The 19517-nt window shown below is 38.8% G+C and overlaps 3 protein-coding genes across 7 annotated transcripts; all 3 read left to right on the plus strand.

Moving 5' to 3' along the window:
* Window positions 1-282: 282 nt before the first annotated feature.
* si:ch211-244b2.4 (uncharacterized protein LOC541512 homolog) lies at window positions 283-5558 on the plus strand. Of its 2 annotated transcripts, none has more exons than XM_040035996.1 (9): window positions 283-387; window positions 2479-2784; window positions 3432-3576; window positions 3658-3790; window positions 3879-3999; window positions 4101-4179; window positions 4297-4399; window positions 4523-4631; window positions 4810-5558. In XM_040035996.1, the coding sequence occupies exons 1-9, from the start codon at window positions 372-374 to the stop codon at window positions 4869-4871; spliced, it is 1074 nt and encodes a 357-aa protein (XP_039891930.1). In that variant the 5' UTR covers window positions 283-371; the 3' UTR covers window positions 4872-5558. The 2 variants fall into 2 exon arrangements, with proteins under 2 accessions (XP_039891930.1, XP_039891929.1); XM_040035995.1 differs by having other exon boundaries at window positions 284-387; window positions 4511-4631.
* A 639-nt stretch (window positions 5559-6197) lies between these two features.
* Window positions 6198-14634, plus strand: si:ch211-244b2.3 (uncharacterized protein LOC557230 homolog). 4 transcript variants are annotated; one of them, XR_005696408.1, is made up of 14 exons: window positions 6223-6258; window positions 8010-8032; window positions 8129-8168; window positions 8829-8958; window positions 9536-9680; window positions 9761-9881; window positions 9965-10043; window positions 10232-10343; window positions 10855-10960; window positions 11078-11159; window positions 11387-11450; window positions 11563-11695; window positions 12592-12700; window positions 12801-14634. XR_005696408.1 is itself a non-coding variant. In XM_040035992.1 (13 exons), the coding sequence occupies exons 1-13, from the start codon at window positions 6246-6248 to the stop codon at window positions 12860-12862; spliced, it is 1086 nt and encodes a 361-aa protein (XP_039891926.1). In that variant the 5' UTR covers window positions 6228-6245; the 3' UTR covers window positions 12863-14209. The 4 variants fall into 4 exon arrangements, 3 of the variants coding, with proteins under 3 accessions (XP_039891928.1, XP_039891926.1, XP_039891927.1); XM_040035992.1 differs by lacking the exon at window positions 11563-11695 and having other exon boundaries at window positions 6228-6258; window positions 12801-14209; XM_040035993.1 differs by lacking the exons at window positions 6223-6258; window positions 11563-11695 and adding an exon at window positions 7754-7906 and having other exon boundaries at window positions 12801-14209.
* Window positions 14635-16065: 1431 nt separating this feature from the next.
* Window positions 16066-19320, plus strand: LOC120735880 (probable E3 ubiquitin-protein ligase DTX2). Its single transcript, XM_040035641.1, has 7 exons — window positions 16066-16437; window positions 16867-17011; window positions 17099-17207; window positions 17291-17369; window positions 17516-17615; window positions 18377-18482; window positions 18891-19320. The coding sequence occupies exons 2-7, from the start codon at window positions 16913-16915 to the stop codon at window positions 18944-18946; spliced, it is 549 nt and encodes a 182-aa protein (XP_039891575.1). The 5' UTR covers window positions 16066-16437; window positions 16867-16912; the 3' UTR covers window positions 18947-19320.
* Window positions 19321-19517: the final 197 nt, after the last annotated feature.

Below are 19517 nucleotides of genomic sequence, written 5' to 3' on the forward strand. Positions count from 1 at the left end.
GAGATAAACATTTTGCACAAGCAAAGATGCTGTTCCATTGTACAATAGATCGGGAGAATTGCATATTATTTCAATTCCGCACCTATCTTTATAGCCTTGTAACGGTGTTTGTTTATTGTTTGTTTCTCATCAGTTATCTGCTTCCCAAAGTGTAGAAAATACCAACACATGTTTACTACTGCCCATTAAACCTAATTCTCAAAAGCTGCTTAACACGTTTACTCTATTTTTTGGCAACTTTGTTGCATTGGGTAGGCCTTATTAAGATCACATTATTATTCTAGCCTAGTATATATAGTGCCAGCCTCTTGGCAATCAGACGTGGGAGAGGCTCTTCCAAAGGAAAACGAAAGTGTTTTGCAGAAAGCAGAATGGCCTCCTCCTGCAGTGAGTATCTTTCGCGCTATGTTCCTTGTAACATTTCTATATTTTACTGTTCATATATTTTATAAAGTCTGGTGGTATTTTGTTTATTGTTTGTTTATATTTCCCTTTAAATCACATGCGAATTATTTTTAACAGCTCTCATTCTATCAGAGTTTCCATAAAGATTTTCTGTGAGGTCAAACATGCCTAAAATGTGCAAATGTGCAGCATATTTAATATTTTAACAAGACCAATAGTCTAGATTTGAACTCTTATTCTGAGACACTGATTGTCATTGTATAGAATTAGACGTTTACTTTCTGTTTCATTTACTGTGAAGCTCGATTGCATAGAATGCCTACATAAAACCTGAAAGCTGGACTTTAATAGTTATGTTTTAATTCCTCATTTACATAATTAAATTAAAGTTAGTATGCATTTTTTTTTTATTTATACGTTTTTATAAACGTATATTATTAACATGTGTGAAACTCTTAATAGCATGTTTAACTAGCCAGCAGGGGGCAGCAGATAAACAAGTTATTAATTTGCAATACAAACCGGCACAGAAACTTAGTTTTCAGATTTGTAAATGTTATTTTATACATATATATAAAATAATTAACATACATTAGATAGAAAGGTGGAGCAGGTGAAAAAATAATAGCTAAACATAGTTCTAAAGTGAAAGGGACAAAGCAGCTCAACAACAAGTGAGGGAATGCAGCTTTACAAGTTTTCAGCCTGCCTTTATTACCAACATATCGAAACTATATTGTCATACGTTATTTCAAAATAAAAAATACCGTAGTGTACAAAATTATTGAGCCACCCCTCACTTCTCAATAGTTTGCTTCCAAGGAGCCAGGCTGTTAAAGCGGTATTGAACAATGCTACTCTAGACTTTCTGATGGTTTTCCTTTGGACATTGGCTGCTTTATCACTCATTTACAGTCCAGGGCTTGTACCTGACCATTGTTTTTGTTTGTTAAGCCACAAATGGTTTCAGTGGAAGAAGAAGCCATTTTTAAAGAAGGGAAACAGTGAGAAAAGCCTGAGGTATGCCAAATTACATAACAACAGGGACTGAAAATCAGTGGCAACGGGTCTTAGAGAGTGATGAATCCAAGTTTGAAATCTATGTTTCTAATCATCATCAATATGTGCAAAGATCAAGAGAGAGATACAACTGTGAATCTGTAAAATATGCCGGAGGCTCTGTCATACTTCGGAGCTGCATGTCAGCCAGTGGTGTTGGGGATCTTGTCAAAATTGTTTCATCAATTTGAATTATGAACATAAGAAAAGTGCAGTCAGATTTAAATCCACCATGCAGTACCAGCTGATTGGCACTGGGTTTGTTTCTCAGCATGACAAAAAGCCCAAACACACTCAGTGCAGTAAAAGCATAGCTGGATAGAAAAAACACACAATAGACCAGCATCCCCAGAGCCCGGACCTCAACACTTTTGAAGCAGTGTGGGATCATCTTGACAGAAAATGGAACAAAAGGCAGACCAACATCCAAAGAAGAGATGTGAATGCCCTTCAAAAAGCCTGGAGAGCTTTTCCTGAAGACTATTTAAAGAAATGAAAAAAAAGCCTTCCTACCAGAGTTAAGGCTGTGTTAAAGTATAAAGGTGGTAAAATCAAACATTGACAATTTCCATGCGTGTTTTCACACATTTCAATAAGTTTCTGGAACAATTTCCCCACTCTACTAGCAAAAGCTAAACAAATTAGGGGTAGCTCAAGACTTTTGCATAGTATCATATGTACTTTAACATCCTCAGCTCTGACAAGAAAGGTCTACCACAAAGCCCTGAGCATTAGTGAGATCAGATGTTGTTTCTGTGCCTTCAGAGTCTGGCTCAGAGTTACCCTTTGTAGTTGAATTCAGGGCTCAATGCAGGTCGAGTTCCACGGTGAACTGTATGTTTTGTTATGCTTTTCCATTCTTGTAGCAAAGTTGCCCAAAAATATGTACCTGTATTTGTTCATATTACTTTATATATTCAGGGATGTATCTTTAGTAAATAAAGAATTTAGCTGTATATCGAAGGAACAAAATATGAAAGCATATCATGCATTTTTTGTTGTTGTTTTGTCCAGAGGCTGACGATGAAAGCACTTATGGTTCTGATGTCAGCAATGAATCAGACAGCACTGAACCATCAGATGAGGAAGACAATGAGGAAGACGATGAGGAAGACAATGAGGAAGACGTTTTACCCTGCAAGTTTTACAACAAAGGAAACTGTAGGGACGGAGAAAGGTGTGCTTACCTACACGTTTGCAAGTATGCTCTTAAAGGAAACTGTCGTTACGGCTCCAAATGTAGACTAAACCACACTGTAAGTCAAGGTGTGCCCTCCAGTGCAAGCGGCAGGACTCCGGATCAGTCATCATCTAGTCATGGTGAGTATTTGCTTTTGGAGTTTTTAGTTGTTTGTTTTATCGCCACAAGACGTTTTTTCTTTTTTTCTTTTTTTTTTAAATTTAAGTGAGAAAGATTATTCACAAGTGAAAAACATTCAAGACAGTTTTTAGTCTTCCCAGGACAGGATGTTCCACTAAATTTCCCACAATGTCAAACTGTGCAATGCTCAAAGAAACCAAACAGCTACATTTCAGGCTTGCAGGCCTCTACAGGCCTCAGTAAGCATGTTAAATGTTAAATTTCACGAAAGCAGAATTAGAAAAAAACTGAATAGTATGGGCGTTTTTCAGGAGAACTTCTTCTCCTGTGGTGGAGGGCTGATAATTTGTTCTTGTTTTACCGCCACGAGACCTTGGGCGCCTTGCAGCCCCTGAATCGACCATGAACTCCTCTGTTTATCAAAGTATTTTACAGTCCAGTGTGAGGCCATCTAGCTGACAGTTAACACTTTGGTCTCCAACAATATCAGCTAGTTCCTAACAAATAGCTGCAAGAGCCACATTTTACCTTATACGGTACATATATTTACATGTTCGAGCCATATTAGAGCAGCTTTAATGTGCAGTAATAAGTCACCAATTACAATGTAACATATAATGTCTTTTTGTTTTGTTTTTCTAACCAGACCAGAGGCTTACTGATGGCCGACGCTACCAGTGGCAGCTCAATAACGGAAGAGGCTGGAAAGATGTTGAAAATGATCACATCCTTGAGGCCCAGTATTCGCTGCCCCACACCAAAAGCATCAAAATATACAACACATCATACGGGTAAGCAATGAGTTTATGAAGAACTTTTTATTTCCAGGCACACTGTAGTCACTACATGCTTCAACTTTCCTCTCTCTACAGGGCGGTGAGCATAGACTTTAAAAGGATGAAAGTTCTTGGGAAGAAATTGAGAGTGAGACGCCTGGATGACGGTAACACTGCGTGGATTTGGTACTGCATGTTGGGTCGTCGTTGGATCAAGTATGGAGCCAAGGTAGATAGCAACTAGATCTTTGCTTAAGTTAACGGAAATTGTTCTCCTTTGTCTGTTTGGTAATGATTCTTCTCTCCCTCGCGGACAGGATTCAAAGGGCGTCTCCACTCCTCTGAAGAGCTCTGACATAGAGGAAAAGTTTCAGAGAAATCCAACAAGCTCCTTTACTTTTAACGTCAATGGTGAAACTTTGGAGCTCAAATTTAAAGGTGAAGTGTATTCACTAATCTGTAAATTTGTAACACCCTTCCAGCTAAATTCCAGCTTTTTCTTAACAGTCATTGTTCCTTATTTCTGTTTGTTTGCTTAGAAATGCGACAGGTGAGTAAAAACAGAAAGAGGAAAGTCACCCGTCGACCTACGTACCGGCAACCACAAGCAGTCGGGGGGTGAGTGTTCATTTTCCTCAAGGATTTTTGTTCAGTTAAAAATTGTCAAGAAGATAAGATGAGAGAATTTAACATAGTTTTCTGTTTTATGAAATATTTTTGATTTTGTTGTCGCAGAGTTGCTCTAGCATCCTCAGGTTTCCAGAATCTTAGCTTGGGCACTAAGCCACAGTGGGAATTTGAAGGCGACAGTGGAAGATGGCACAAGTTCAAACACAGGGTATGTCATCTGTGCAGTGGATGTTATTTTTAAGATTATTAAAAGTACAATTTCTGAGTTATTGCATTGACATAAATCATCACAGTTTGTCTGTGGATTTTGTCTCAACAGAAAAGGACTTCCACTGACTGCTCAGTAACCAGTGATGACATTGAGAGCAAGTACCAACAAAACAACAAAGGCACCATGCTCTTCACAGTGGCAGGACAATCCTACAATCTTGACTTTGGAGGTTGAGTTTTTATATTTTAATCCTGTAGTAAAAAACTCAAAATAATAATTAATTGTTGGCTCTTAGAGGCATTTTAATAAACAACTGACTATCCATATCTACCTGTTCCAATATGAAAAAGTGATGTAACATTTATTTAACATTAGACTTTTGTTGATTTGTTTATGATTTTCCACAGCAATGATCCAGACCAACGTCAGGACCAATCACACACGCAGGGTGAGACGTGTGCTGGTGTGAGCCATCAAGATGATTTCCTGACCTCCAGAAGACTGTGCAGCAACGTAACCACGATGCTGCCGCGTCCCTCTAACTTGAGATTTATATGAGATTTATTTTTGGATGGTTAACACATCCTTTTTATTGTTGAATTTCAGAATTTACCTCATTGCAGGCCTTGTCATGGGTGAAGTTTACAAGTACACTTTTAAATGCTGCCTGACAATCTTCCACTCCAATAATGCATTCTACCAACTTGCCTTTTAGCATCATGGTTGTTTAAATTATTCATCTTATCAACTCAGGTCACAGTGAGCATTTTTTTTCCACACTTCCATATGGGGATGGAGGGGAAAATTTGTTCTTATAGCCAATAATTAAACAAAAGGAAGTGTATAACAAACACTTTGAATTCATGGGATATGATACATTTGCCTTTTTTTTAATGTAGAAAAATGAGATGTAACTGAGCAATACTAGTTCGAGGTCTTTTTGCACATTACCTTTGAGGTCTTTTTATGCTTTTAACACACAAACTGCCTTGAAAAGTCTCCGTGCCTCTTTGCATTGTGCCACAATTTTTGCTTTTTGTGGTTTATTTGGCTTTGCACAAATGCACCAGAAACGGGTTTCACTGATTTGGGAGAACAGACTACTGCATCTTTGGTATTCTCTAAATGTAATAAAAAATGTTTGAAAATCACAACACACCAAGACTTTCCCCTTTTTTGTATGCAAGTAGGACGCCAGAACCTCAATGACCAGTTCTAAACAAATACTTTTTCAACAGCTTGCTTACATTTACATTTACAGAGGGCGATCGTGGCTTAAGAGTTTGATGGGAATTAGAAATGTCTTATTTTCTAATTATAATAAAATTTGGATTCATGTTGAGTCAACACTAAATTAGTCAGAAATGTAAATGAATATAAATATTTCTTTGGGGTAGTGTAGACCAAGTGGTGAGGAAGGTGATAAGTAGACAGCATCAGCATCAATTTCTTTTAATTGTACTTTATTTCTGACATCTCCATTATACAATTTTTAAAAACACCCAGGTAGGCAAAACCTCACTTGCTTTATACAGGACTTTACATACACCTGAATCTCATTACTCTCTACCATTGAAAAATAGGTTAGACCAAACAATATGATCTAAACAAAAAACAGGAATAAGATTATGCATCTAACTGACAAACTCATTTACACAGCTAAATGGTTTGAAACGTAAAACACTGCATACAATACAACTCAAAATGTTACTTTAAGGAAAATAAACAATTCTATACACAATGAAAAACCCTGCATTTGGTTGCACCCTGTGATGCAATCAATGACGCTATATAAGTAGGAAGTACTGGGGTGGCCCCTCCCACACATACAGAACCTCAACAAATGGACAAAAATGGTAAGTATAACCAAAGCAACGTAACCAAACATAATTTATTAGAAATTTACCTGTGAATAGAAGAAAATTCAAATGACCTGATGGTTAGTAGTATTTGCTTTAAAAACATATGCATGGATGTAATGGATGTAACTAATGCTACCACAAACACACCCGGGATAGTATGTCAAGCAAAGTTACACCAGCAGTGTCTAAATTAAAGCATTATGGCCAACTGTACAAAAACAAAACAAGAGATTAATTATCGATATGATCAAGAGACAAGTGGTAAATGAGTAACTTTCGTCATAATTTATGAATAACTTATAACAGAACACCTATATAAGTGTACAGAATAGGAACTGACCTCACAGCCCATTGTCCCTTCAATGGTGCTAGTTTCAGTCATTGTGCAAATGTACCAATTTATAAGGTTGGGGAAACCTGCAGTCAGCTGAGACTGAAGAAGTCGCTCCGATGCATGACGAAACGTTTCACCCACTGAAAACGCAACGTCCAGATGAACAGAATCAGCCTTTGGGAGCTGACAGCGGGGGGTGTGACATATAAATGGGGAATGTTACATATGACGGCACTCACACATAATTAAGGGCACATTGTACCAGGCCAGTGAATTATATTTTCAGGCATGAACGAAAACGTTTACGAAAATATGTTAGTATTATAGTAAAATGTGTTAGTGTATATTAAAAAAAAAAAAAAAAAAAAAAAAAAAACCACCACGTGTAGGTTGCCGCTCAATTTTTGGCATTTAACATGTACGGTGAATGTAGCTACACCCATCAGACTCTCTGTACTCGAGTCAACACTCCCCTATCAGGTTTTCCCAGCCTGACGTAAAACAAATGCTAGGACACTGGGATATATTCAGGCAAAGCGAGCAGCAGGCAAACACTTACAGATTTTGTCTGTGAAGGTAAGACAACTCTAAGCCATTGACAAAACTCAGAGGGTGGGGTGTTGTTTACAGGTAGGTGTTAGTGAGAGAAGAGATGGGCAGCAGTGGGCTGACAGAGTAAGGAAGGGAAACAACGAAGTCTCATGCACAGTTAATTGATTAGCAAGGTAAATAGCAACTGGATGGAGAGGCGCTGTTTCATAACAGTCATGTTAATTAAACAGCATCACAATATGAAAGAGTCAAAGAACTCAGTCCTTCTGAATTTCTTCAACAACCAGAGCCTTTTTGGTAACATGTAACTTTCTCATATCTCAACTTTGTAAAGCAATAGGAATATTTTAAAGTTCCTGTTCCTTAAACTTTGCCACATTAAGTTGCAGGTAGTTTTGTTCACACCAAATATCAGCGTTGTCTACTCTTTCTCATAACATTGTAGGCCACAGGGAAGTACAAAAGGGTAATTTTGCGGTGAACTGTTCCTTTAATACCATGAAAGAGCAACTCTACAGTCATCTGATGGCTTCACTGTGCTTTAATTTTTGTCGCTGTGAAAAGAAACCAAACCACTGGAATCAGCTGTAGTGTACACTCTCCAGAGACAGCCTTAGGGGAGCGTCATTATCGGTACTTTAGCTCCACCTAGCATTTCCTATGTACGCGCTAAATTGCATTAGCTGAAGCCCAGAAACGAAAGTGTAAGCCATCGTTTCAGTGAAACTATCCGCCGGCTTCGGTCCTCGATCGCAAGTAAATACAGCGATTTAACGAAACTATTTTTTTCAAGTTTTAATCTGGAAGTGGCTTTTTAAGACTGACTGATTGTGTTTTTTCTGCTTTCATTCTGTCACAGTGGATTTTTATTATGAGATGACGGTAAGTGTGTGTGTGCTATGTGGAGGGGTTTGACAGGGTCTGGAAAAAAACAGGCGAGCTTGTGTTCATGGCATCATTTCTATTAATTGCTTCCAGGACAATAATGAGGAGGAGCAGATTCCCCAGAACACCCCAGGTCTGTTTGACGTGACAGTTTAACTTCCTGCTATACTGCCTCTATCACTAGAAGGCCATAGTTTAGAACACAGAAGACAGTAAAATGAGAACATGTAGCATTTTAAGAACAAAAAATGTCTAGTTTTGAATTTAATGGCACTAACACATCTCAAAAGTTGGGATAAGGCCATGCTCCCCGCTGGATGGCATCTCCTCTTCCTTTAACAACAGTCTGTAAACAACCAGCTGAGTGCTGATAACAACCCAGACCGTCCATTTGTTTTTTTAGGCTGATGTTTTCTAGAAAGAATTTTAAATTTTGACTAGTTCGATCACAGAACAGTTCTCCACTTTGCCTCAGCCTAAGAATCATCTTAGCATCCCACACTGATTTCAGACTTGATTTCTCTAGATTCATGTCACTGACATGTTGCCATTTAAACTAATTAATTGCAAAATGTTCCTCCAGCAGTTTTTTTTTCTTTTTAGTACTACTTAATTTTCCTTTTGTTGCCCTCATTTGAAATGTTTGAAATGTGTTGGTGTCTTCAATTTCAAAATAAGCTAATATTGCTCTTAAAACAGTACATATTCTCTTTTTAAACACTTGATGTATTGTGAGTAAGATATTGGTTTATGAGATCACTGCATTCTGTCTAACATATCTTTATTTCAACAGTCAATGGGAAGTATTATGAGTGGCAGCTGTCAGTTGGCCATCAGTGGCTGAAAATTGAAAATGACCATGTGATTGAGACCCACTACTGCCAACCAGGAGCCAAGGGAATCAGTATCAATACAAGCCATGGGTCAGTATGTTGTGATTATATCTGATAGTATCAGCAACTTTAACGAAGTGAGAGTTGGTCAGGGAAGGGAAATGGAAATGTGTCAGATGCCATTTGAAATTTTACAAAGGTAAACCGAAACTCAGTTTTTGGGCTATTATTATAAATTAACTTTTTACTGTAGGGTGGAACAGTCCTGTAAATCCTGTACGCTTACAAGAAAAAGGGTTCAGTCAAGTTGAGCCATAAAATGAAATGGATCAGCTGATCAAACACAACATCACCCAACATCACTGGAAGACATCAGTTCTTCTATGCATCCTAAAGTTGCTTTAGCCTGCACATATGCAAGCCACTTTTGAACCCCTCCTCACGCCATGTTTACGCCATGCAAGGCCATCATGTTAAATATAAACGTTTGACCACAGAGGTCCTGTCTATAGAAAAAAATATTATTTTATCAACAATAAGTGTTGATACAGATACACAGATTTTGTGTCAGGACAATGGAAAATAAATTATTGCATCAATAATCTTTTTTAAAAGGAGCACATTCAGAGAAGTACACTTTTCATTTTAATCTTTTATGTTTCCACAGGGTGGTGTTCATAGATTTTGATACGTTACAGGCTAATAATCCAGGTATAAAGGTGCAGAGACTAAGCTTCCTTCCTCGGGGGCAGGCGGAAGACATAGGCTGGTACTTCAGAGATGACCAGCTGTGGTGTGAATATGGAACACAGGTGAGGAAAATTGCAGGAATTAACTCCTTAAATTCACTTGAAGGTTTTCTTTGAGTATTCCTTGTCATCTTCCTCTTCAGGGTTCCAACACCATGTCATCATCAGTCAGCAGTAGACAAGTTGAACAGCAGTTCACCACGAACCCTCAGGGAACCTTCAGATTTACAGTGGGCCGTACACCCTACTTGATTGATTTCTCCAGTATGTGGTGTTTATAGTGATATATTATTGTGAGCTTGCTCTTTTATACAGCTATGTAAATGTGTTTTCATTTCACCTTGTAGCCATGACACAGAGAAACCTCATCACAGGCTTACAAAGGAAGCTGCGCAGGCGTCCAAAATTATCCTCCAACACTGGAGCGTAAGACTTTTTTTCTTTTATTCCTGTAGTTTAGACAGTCTTTGTACACTGAGCAAGCTTAGTATACAGAGATGTCAGTAAGAAAAGTATCAAAAATCCCCAGAGAATAAATAAAAAGTTTCTCTGAAGAAGGCTAATGGATGTCAGGGGAAAAGAACACGAATGATAATCACTTCTTGTCTCTGCAGAGTTGGCTTGACCTCAGACTTGCCTGCAGCTTCCTCCTCGCAGACCGGTTCTGTGGGCTACAGGTGGGAATTCATGGGAGTCAGAGAGCAATGGACAGAATACCAAGCACATGTAAGTAGGTCATCCAAAAACTGCATGGAAAAATTTTAAAGACTTGCACTAAGCTGCATAGTAGCATCAAAGATATGTAACTGTCCTTACCTCTGCAAAGGAGGTTATGCTTGCATGGCACGTGTACGGATGTCTGTAAACAGCTTGAGAAGTTTTAATGAATTCTGATAAAACTTTGTAGGAGTATAGAGTGGGGTCATGTTAGCAATCCATAAAAATTTGGATTACATCGGAAGAGCTCTTCAAGGTCAGATTAATGATTTATTGGTCGAAAATTGACAGAAAGCCTTGTAACTCTGAACTTATGATTCTTACAAGTGTACTGTCAACATATAGAAAGGGCTGTAAGATTTCAAGTATCATGTCACATCTGACCTCTGACCTCTCATTAAAGGAAAGGAAAAGTTTCCACAGGACTCTATAGAGTCCTCTTGAAAAACTAAGTACACCCCAGTAGCTTGTAGAACCAATTTGAGCACCAATAACTGCTTTCTATATGTGCTGTGTGCAGATATGTTCATTTGACAGCGCTGCTATTGAGAGACAGTACCAGCTGAACAAACAGGGCACACTGAACTTCAAGATTAACAGATATTCATACACACTGGACTTTTCAGGTATTGTACACACTTCAGAACTGCTCTTCTGTTAAGCCAAACAATTCATGCTTTTTTTTTTTTTTTTTAAGCAAATCATATGGCCACTGAGACATTATCTTCATTAATTTATCATAGGTATGTACCAAGTCAACAACAATTTAGGGACAAGAAGATCAGTTAGAAGGACTCCTATATATGGTGTTCAGCAGAACATCAGGTAAGGAGAAACATTTGGCCACACAGTGACCACATCTCTTATTTTGTGCTAATTAATAACATGAATTAGGTTAAATATTATATTTTGAGGACATTTACTGATGTTAACACTAAAAGATTGACTAATGTTAAGATTGTTTTGCCTCAAACACACCAGATATGCACATAAAGATGTATATGCTGTGAACGAATGAATTTCAAATCTTTTGTTGTTTTTGTTTTTTTTAGTTCAGGCCCTCAGGCACAATGGCAGTTCCTAGATATGGATGGATCATGGAAAGATTATTCCAAAGTAAGCCACAACTTTCTTTTTATTCATGTGTAGACGGTGCTCTAGAAAATCCTATAGAGTACATTTAGTGCATTCCATCCATCCGTCCAGCCGTCCATCAATCTTCTGCCAGGTCTGGGTCATGGGGACAGAGATGCTCAGACCTACCACTCCTCGCCTCCTCCTCTGCCTGAAAGTCATGGCCTTGAAGTTGGAGATGCTAATTATCATTCCGGCTACTTCACACTCTGCTACAAACCATCTCGGTATGAGCTGGAAGTCATGGTTTTATCAACCCAATGAAACCATGTCATCTGCAAATAAATAAAGAGATAAGAACCTGTGACCACTGAACCTTCTGGCTGTGCCCAGAAATTCTGTTCATGAAAAACAGAATCAATGACTAAGGACAGCCCTGGCACGGTCAAGCTTCCTCTGGGAATGAGATTGTGTTAGTGTGGGCAATATGAACCAAGCTCTCATTGTGGTTGTACCACAATACTCTATACTCCTAAAGCACTGTCAAAAATGCCCTTTTTAGATCCACAAAACACATCTAGAGTTGCTGGGCAAATTCCCACATACCTTAAAATTCCTTGGTGTCTTTTTCGGGTAGAGGGAAACTACCACTCCAGTCTGCCAGTAAGGAATTGGGAAGTGTGTCAACCAAGAGAGCTCCATAACATCCCGAGCTTTTTGAGAAACCTGGGGCCTTGTCCCTTAGAAGCTTCATGTGCCTCAGTGAGCAGAGCCCCAGTGGCATGAACCATAGTGAGTTCTCATCCTGGTCCCCATAGTCTTGTTACTTTACAAAAGGCCAATAGTGGGATTCAGGAAAATTTCAAACTACTCCTTCCACTACCCCACAATATCTTCAGCTGAGATCAGCACTCCATCTCTGCTGCCTCCCCCTCCCAAGTTGTCTGACTGTATATATGTATAATATAATATAATTATGGTTATTCATCTATAATATTTCTGTTGAGATGTTGTAGGGTTTGGGGTTAATTCCAAACTGAAACACAAACAATCCCTCGCACAGTTTACATGCTTTAACATGGAATTATGGTAATTTGAGCAAAGTATTGGGTGACCTAACCAGAATTTAACAACATTGCCTGACTGTGTTTTCTCTGATGTGTTGTTGCTCTGTGTTATTCAGGGAATATGCAGCACATCCAGTCAGGAGATTGAGTTCCAGTACAAACTAAACCCATCAGGAACTATGACATTTTCCACCAGGAACTTTAGCTATGAGTTAAGCTTCTCAGGTGAGCAGCAAACATAATCAGAAACCTTTAAAGTTAAAAGCCATATTCAAAGATTTGTATAATTGAAGTTGTGAATAAATGCACTTTTTGTCTTTTATAGCCATGACTCAGAGAAACCTGAGCACGGGCACAACCAGAACGGTGAGAAGACTTAATCAGTGACTGAGCGGACAACAGATTTGTAGGTCGGGGGTCAACTTAATGATGATCCTACCAGTTGTGTCACTGCCCACCTCAGGTTGGCTCTCCTGTCAGAAACTGCCTCCTGCCTTCCTCCTTCCTTTAACTTAACACAACTGATAGACATCTACTTTGTCCCCTCTGAAGACATGTTGTTTTTAATGCAAGCGTTATAAATTTTATTTTTCCACATTTAAGATGACACTACGTCTAGTGTTAAGCAGTAAAATGTATTTCCTGTATCAGTTTTCTACATTTCTGGGTTTAGGGCTGGTTTTAGCAGATTATTCCATATTTAAATAAGTGGAATCGTTTACAAATAAATCAGTGGGAGGAAAAAAAAAAAACTCAGTTAACTTTAAGCCTTTTGTTAACTTAACTATGGTTTCATAAAATGCAATATGCTTTAGTAAATCTTCAAATATTCACAAGTTGTTGTAATGACTGGAATTTTTAAAAGTTTCCCCTTTTTATCCTTTGTCCTTAGTATGCATGTTTTTAAGAATTTATTAAAAGTGCCTTTTAATCAGTGCACTTTGCTTGTGTTTACTTTCCTTAATTGAGGTTCCTTACATTTACATTCCAAAATCTAAATTCGTGTTTTAAAGTCATCAAAGAAATAACCACCATATATGGTGTACAGATGTGTATATGTAAAAATCTTCAACCTAAGAGACCAGCACTGTGACACATAAAACAAAGCCGTATTACACATGCAGGACAGCAGCTGTATACAAATAATCTTGTGGAAGAATAAGCTTTCGGTTTCTCCTTTGAGCTTCTGCTAGGATGCATCCACATGTTGATCGAAGTATAACAAACGTCTACTTGAAGACATTTTTAATCTTGCATGGGAAAAATGGGGAAATTAACAGAACACAAAGATTCAGTTGAACAATTAAGACTCCCATTAGTAGCATTTTATACAAAAAAAGGTAGTGTAATAAAAGAGAACACATTTCAAACTGTTAGCAACAAATCATCATCTGAGGAATCGGTGTGACAAAGGTCATTACAAAATGCTTATGTCACATAGCATTCTGTAATAACTTTTCCTCAAATATTTTATATTCCATATTTGTTTTTGGTGTTTATAGGGATGGCTCATTAGCTGTTTACATATTTGCAGGAACATATCAATTTAAGGAAGCAGGAAAGACCAGAAAACCAACACAGAATACAGCCTTTGTGCATTAGCGTAGTAATAATATATCCTAATATAGATTATGTAAATGTTGTAGTGCAGGGGTGTGAAACTTGCGGCCACCCCTACTTGCAGCCCGTATATAGATCTTGAAGTTACTTTTTTTGTTAGAGAGGATTTGCGGGGAAAAACTGCATTCACGTTTGCAGTTTTGTCTTATATAATACTTGAAATTTAAAAAAAAACACAAAACACTCTCTTTTGGAAATATTTGTGGGTGTTTTCTTGTGTGTTTCTTTTAGAGTGGCCCTCCAATGAGATGACAGTGCCAACAGTGGCCCACAGCTTAAGTTTGAGACCCCTGTTGTAGCGTGTTGCAATGTTAGAATATAAAGCATCTGCAGAAGGCTGTTGCTGTGTAAATGAAACAAAAACGATTTCTGTTCATCTATAAACTTATGTTGACAAAAAGAATACATCTACAATGTGATGAACCTTACCATTGACTTATTTTATTGTACTGTGGGAGTTTTTTTTATTTTATTTATTTCATTCTATTTCTATTACAAGGATACTCAATTCTGCACTTTAATAAAGAAATGCCCTAAAATTTCTGTTTTTGTGTGTTTTTGTTTTATTCACAAGCACTCATACAGAGTCTTGCCCTCTCTCCATTCTAGACTGGCACATACAAGGCTCTCTAAAGGGTAATTGCAGGTAACTAAGACAGCGATAACAGCATTAGTACGTCTTCCTCATAGGCAATTGAGGGAAATTTTATCTTCTCTGAATCATATGGACCAACCAAACCCTAGTCCACACACTGGATGAACTTTAGCCCACCAGCAGAAAGTGAAAGCAGTTGTTTGTGTGGAATGGCACGTTTAGGTCTGTCTTCGATCATAAGTAAGTAAACCGGTGTTTAACAAAGTTATCTAATTACATTTTTATCAACAATGCAGAGAGAGGTGATTTTCTTCTTTTTTGTTTTCACAGGTGGTTTTTCTGAGTTGACGGTAAGAGTGCTGTATCAGTCTAAGCAGTGGGGGGAAAGGGGATAAAAAGGTTTTGACCACAATATGTTTATTTATTGTTATTCTAGATTAATGAAGGAGCAAAGGTCTATTGGCAGGAAACTGTAGGTCTGTATGACACATTTACATGCATAGTCAAAGGAGCTTGCAAAGAAAAGCGTCTGGACTTCTTTAAGTTGCTTGAAGACGTTTCACCTCTCATCCGAGAAGCTTCTTCAGTTCTAAGGTCAAATGGTGGAGAGTCCCAGATATAAACCTAGTGGGAGTGTCCCCCCACAGAGGGACAAAAGGACCCCCTGATGATCCTCTAGTCGCCTGAGCCAAGGTGTGAAACTGGGCGTGGGTCCAAATCAGCCAGAGTTTCGGGTGTGTTCATTGTGAAACCTGGCCCCACCTTATCATGCGAATTCCTGAGGTCAGATGGCCCAGGATGTGAGTGGGCGTTAAGGCGTCTGGGAAGGGATCTCAAAACTGGATTATAGATGGCAGAGAGTTGGTGTCGTAAACCCCCGCCTCTGTTCAAAGATGGTCGCTCACAGTGGACATAGATGGCTTCTTTCACTCCTCTTTCAAACCATCTGTCCTCTCTGTCCAAAATGTGAACATTGGCATCCTCGAAAGAGTGTCCTTTATCCTTAAGATGCAGATGGACTGCTGAGTCTTGTCCTGTGGAGGTGGCTCTTCTATGTTGTGCCATGCGCTTGTGAAGTGGCTGTTTGGTCTCTCCAATGTAGAGGTCTGAGCATTCCTCGCTGCACTGTACAGCATACACCACATTGTTAAGTTTGTGTCTTGGCGTTTTGTCCTTTTGTCCCTCTGTGGGGGGGAAACTCCCACTAGGTTTATATCTGGGACTCTCCACCATTTGACCTTAGAACTGAAGAAGCTTCTCGGATGAGAGGTGAAACGTCTTCAAGCAACTTAAAGAAGTCCAGACGCTTTTCTTTGCAAGCTCCTTTGACTACAATGACCTGGATGACTGAGAACCTTCACAGACATTTACATGCATACATTCATTTACATAGGATTGCCTTTTAGTCCTTTGACTTAAGGACCATTGATTTTTCTATCTCATCTGACTGTGCCAACAGCAGCTACTTAAAAAGAACAATATGGCCTAAAATAACAACTAACCATAAAAAATAAATACACTACACACGAAGCCATAGCCTTTGTGCAGATTTGCTCAAAAACACATATTAATAAGTGGAGTGCGTACGATAACATGATCTTTGCTTGTGTTTCACAGTCAACAGGAAGAATTATGAGTGGCAGCTGTCAGTTGGCCATCAGTGGCTGAAAATTGAAAATGACCATGTGATAGAGGCACACTACTGCCAACCAGGAGCCAAGGGAATCAGTATCAATACACGCCATGGGTCAGTGTGTTGTGAGCATATCTGATAGTGTCAGCAGCTTTACAAAACTGAAAGTGAGCATGTCATTGGTCAGAAAAGGACCTTTAAGTATTTATATGGAACTTTTTACTGGGGGGTGGAACAACCTTCAGAACAGTGTTATAGAGTTCAGTAAAGCCATAAAATCAACAGATCAGCTGATCTCAGTGCCAGCCCACATTACTGGAACATACCACTTCCTCGTCCATGCATCCAGTATGCAAGCTGCATTGGACCCGCCCACCTTAGCTCCTCCGTTTGAGGGTTTCCCCTTTGTTATATGATGTAGGGAAAGGGAAAGGTGGGGAGGTCACAGAACATCATGTCAAATATAAACTACTCCTACCCATGTTGTTTAGAACATTAACAAGCTTCACACAGATGACTGGATTTTGTGTTGTCTTTCAACAGGAAGGTGTTCATAGATTTTGACAGGTTACAGACGAATGACCCAGGAATGAAGGTGCGGAGACTAAACTTCTTTCCTCAGGGGCAGATGGAGGACATAGGCTGGTACTTCAGAGATGGTCAAGTGTGGCGTGAATATGGATCCCAGGTGAGAAAAAAAATTCTAAATAAACTCACATTGAGTTTTACATGAAGGTTTGATCCCTTGAGTGTTCCATGTCATCCTCCTCTTCAGGGTTTAAGCATGTTGTCGCCATCAGTCAGCAGCAGAGAAGTTGAACGACAGTTCACCCTGAACCCTCAGGGAACCTTTGCATTTTCAGGCTACGTGATCGATTTCTCAAGTATGTGCCATTTACAGTGATGTGTTCTTGCTCGTACTTTTATACAGTGATATTTTTATTTATTTATTTGGTTCATTTTGTAGGCATGACCGAGTTCCACACCTTTACAGGCTCTTATAAGAGGGTGCGCAGGCGTCCAAAATTTGCATCCAACACTGGAGTGTAAGACTTTTTTTTTTTCCTGCAGTCAGACTGCAAAGTCTGCAGCTAGCTGAGTAAAAATAAAGACTTTAATCCACCGAGATGTCAGTAAGGAAAGCAAAACCTCTGTATGATTGTGTATGATATTCATTTCTTCTGAACTGCAGACTTGGCTCCACTTCAGCCCTGCTCACAGCCGCCGCCTCCCAGACCTACAGGTGGGAATTAACAGGAGATTGCCCAAATTGGACAGAACACCGAGCACGTGTGAGTAGGTCGTCCAAACATTTCATGTTGTTTTAGCAGAAATGTGATGCACTTAGAGTGGACTTGAAAGATAATTAGCTGTAATTGCTTGGGTTCCCACAGACCTGGCGTGTCCACCACGTCCAGGGGCCAATCATGGCCCTAGGTCAGATTTTATATGTATTTATAGCCCTCCACTGCAAACAGAATGAATAAAGTGTAATTCCTCTTTCCATCTCATGGGCGTGAGTTTTTTTATACACTCACGCAATACACACAAAAATTAGTCAGATTTAAAATTAACCTGAGATGACGATCTTCAGCAGCTTCACTGAAGTTTCAGGTGTTCCAAACAGCTTGATCTTATTTTTTATTTCACCCTCCACATGTGACAGAAAAGTAGAAAGGTGAGAAGGATTGTTGGCCCCTGGGTGATTTTCCATTAATAAATATGGAAATCTTGGGGAAAAAAGTTTGGACACCATTCTTTCTAATAGTGTGTAACTCCTTCAGTTATTGTGACTGTAAAGATTTCTATAATTACACTATTGTTCAACAGGCTAATAGATGAAATCAGTAAACACTTTCCTGATATGTTTATGGTCTCAGTGGGTTCAAGTCCTACTTATTTCTCATAAATTATGGTCCTGTTTAGAGAAGAACAGATTTATCTTCGTTTGTCTTAATTTTTTTAACTTTTAATCCTTGCCCCACTGAATTTGCACTAAATGTACAAAGTGCATTTCTCTCTTTGTGTTTCTTTCTATATGTGGTGTGTGCAGATATGTTTATTTGACAGCAGTGGTATTGAGAGACAGCACCAGTTGAACCAACGGGGCACACTACACTTCAAGATGAACAGATCCTCATACACGCTGGGCTTCTCAGGTAATACACTCACTTCAGAACTGTTAAACCAAACAATAAGGCTTTTGTTGAAGCACATATGACCACTAGTATATCACAGGTATGTCTAAGTCGATAACAATACTGGGACAAGAAGGTCAGTTAGGTCTCCTTTATATTCAGCAGAACACCAGGAAAGGAGAGATATTTAACTTAGTCACCACATATCTCTTATTTCTTGAGTTGTTAATGTGGATTAGCGTAAATGTTACATTGGGAAGTGAACGCTGCCCCCTTACACACTGATTACTGATTAATAATTTGACTAGTTATTCTTTCTTGATAAGACACCTGCGTAAAAGCTGAATTTCTGTGAAGGTGTATATGCTTTGAATGTTTATAGTTTAAATCTACAGTCCTGGCTAATACACCTTTTGTATTTTATAACAGTAACTCAGATAAACCTGAGCACGGGCACAACCAGAGCGGTGAGACTTAATCAGTGACTGAGGGGATTTGTAGGTCAGGGGTCAACTTAATGTTGATCCTACCAGTTGTGTCACTGCCCACCTCAGGTTGCCTCTCCTGTCAGAAGCTGCCTCCTCCCTTCCTGCCCTCTTCACCTCAACAGGCTGATCGACATTTATTTATTCCTCCGCTGAAGTCATTTTGTTTTCATTGCAAGTTTGAATTTTTATCAAGCTACACTAACATGCAGAGATGCAGTAAATTAAGCCATGTACGAGTTTTCTACATGGCCGGGTTGAGCACTTGTGATAGTGGCTAATGTAGCCTATTCCATATTAAATAAGTGGAATCCTTTACAGATAAATCTTTGGAGAAAAACTACTTACAAATCTTTTAACTTAAAATCAGTTATTTTTACCAGTTTACCATAAAATACAAGTAAATTCTGTGTTTTAGTAAATCTTCAAATATTCACAGATTTGTGTAATTATTGGACTTTTTAGATGTTTTCACTTTTTTAACCCTAGTTAATTTGCTTTTTTCGTGTCATCCTGATTGTCTACAAGCTGTGCAGTGTAAATCTTTTTAAGAATTTATTAAAACTTCCTT

This window comes from Simochromis diagramma, unplaced genomic scaffold (assembly GCF_900408965.1).
Source record: "Simochromis diagramma unplaced genomic scaffold, fSimDia1.1 OVJJ01000816.1, whole genome shotgun sequence".
Taxonomy (NCBI): Eukaryota; Metazoa; Chordata; class Actinopteri; order Cichliformes; family Cichlidae; genus Simochromis; species Simochromis diagramma.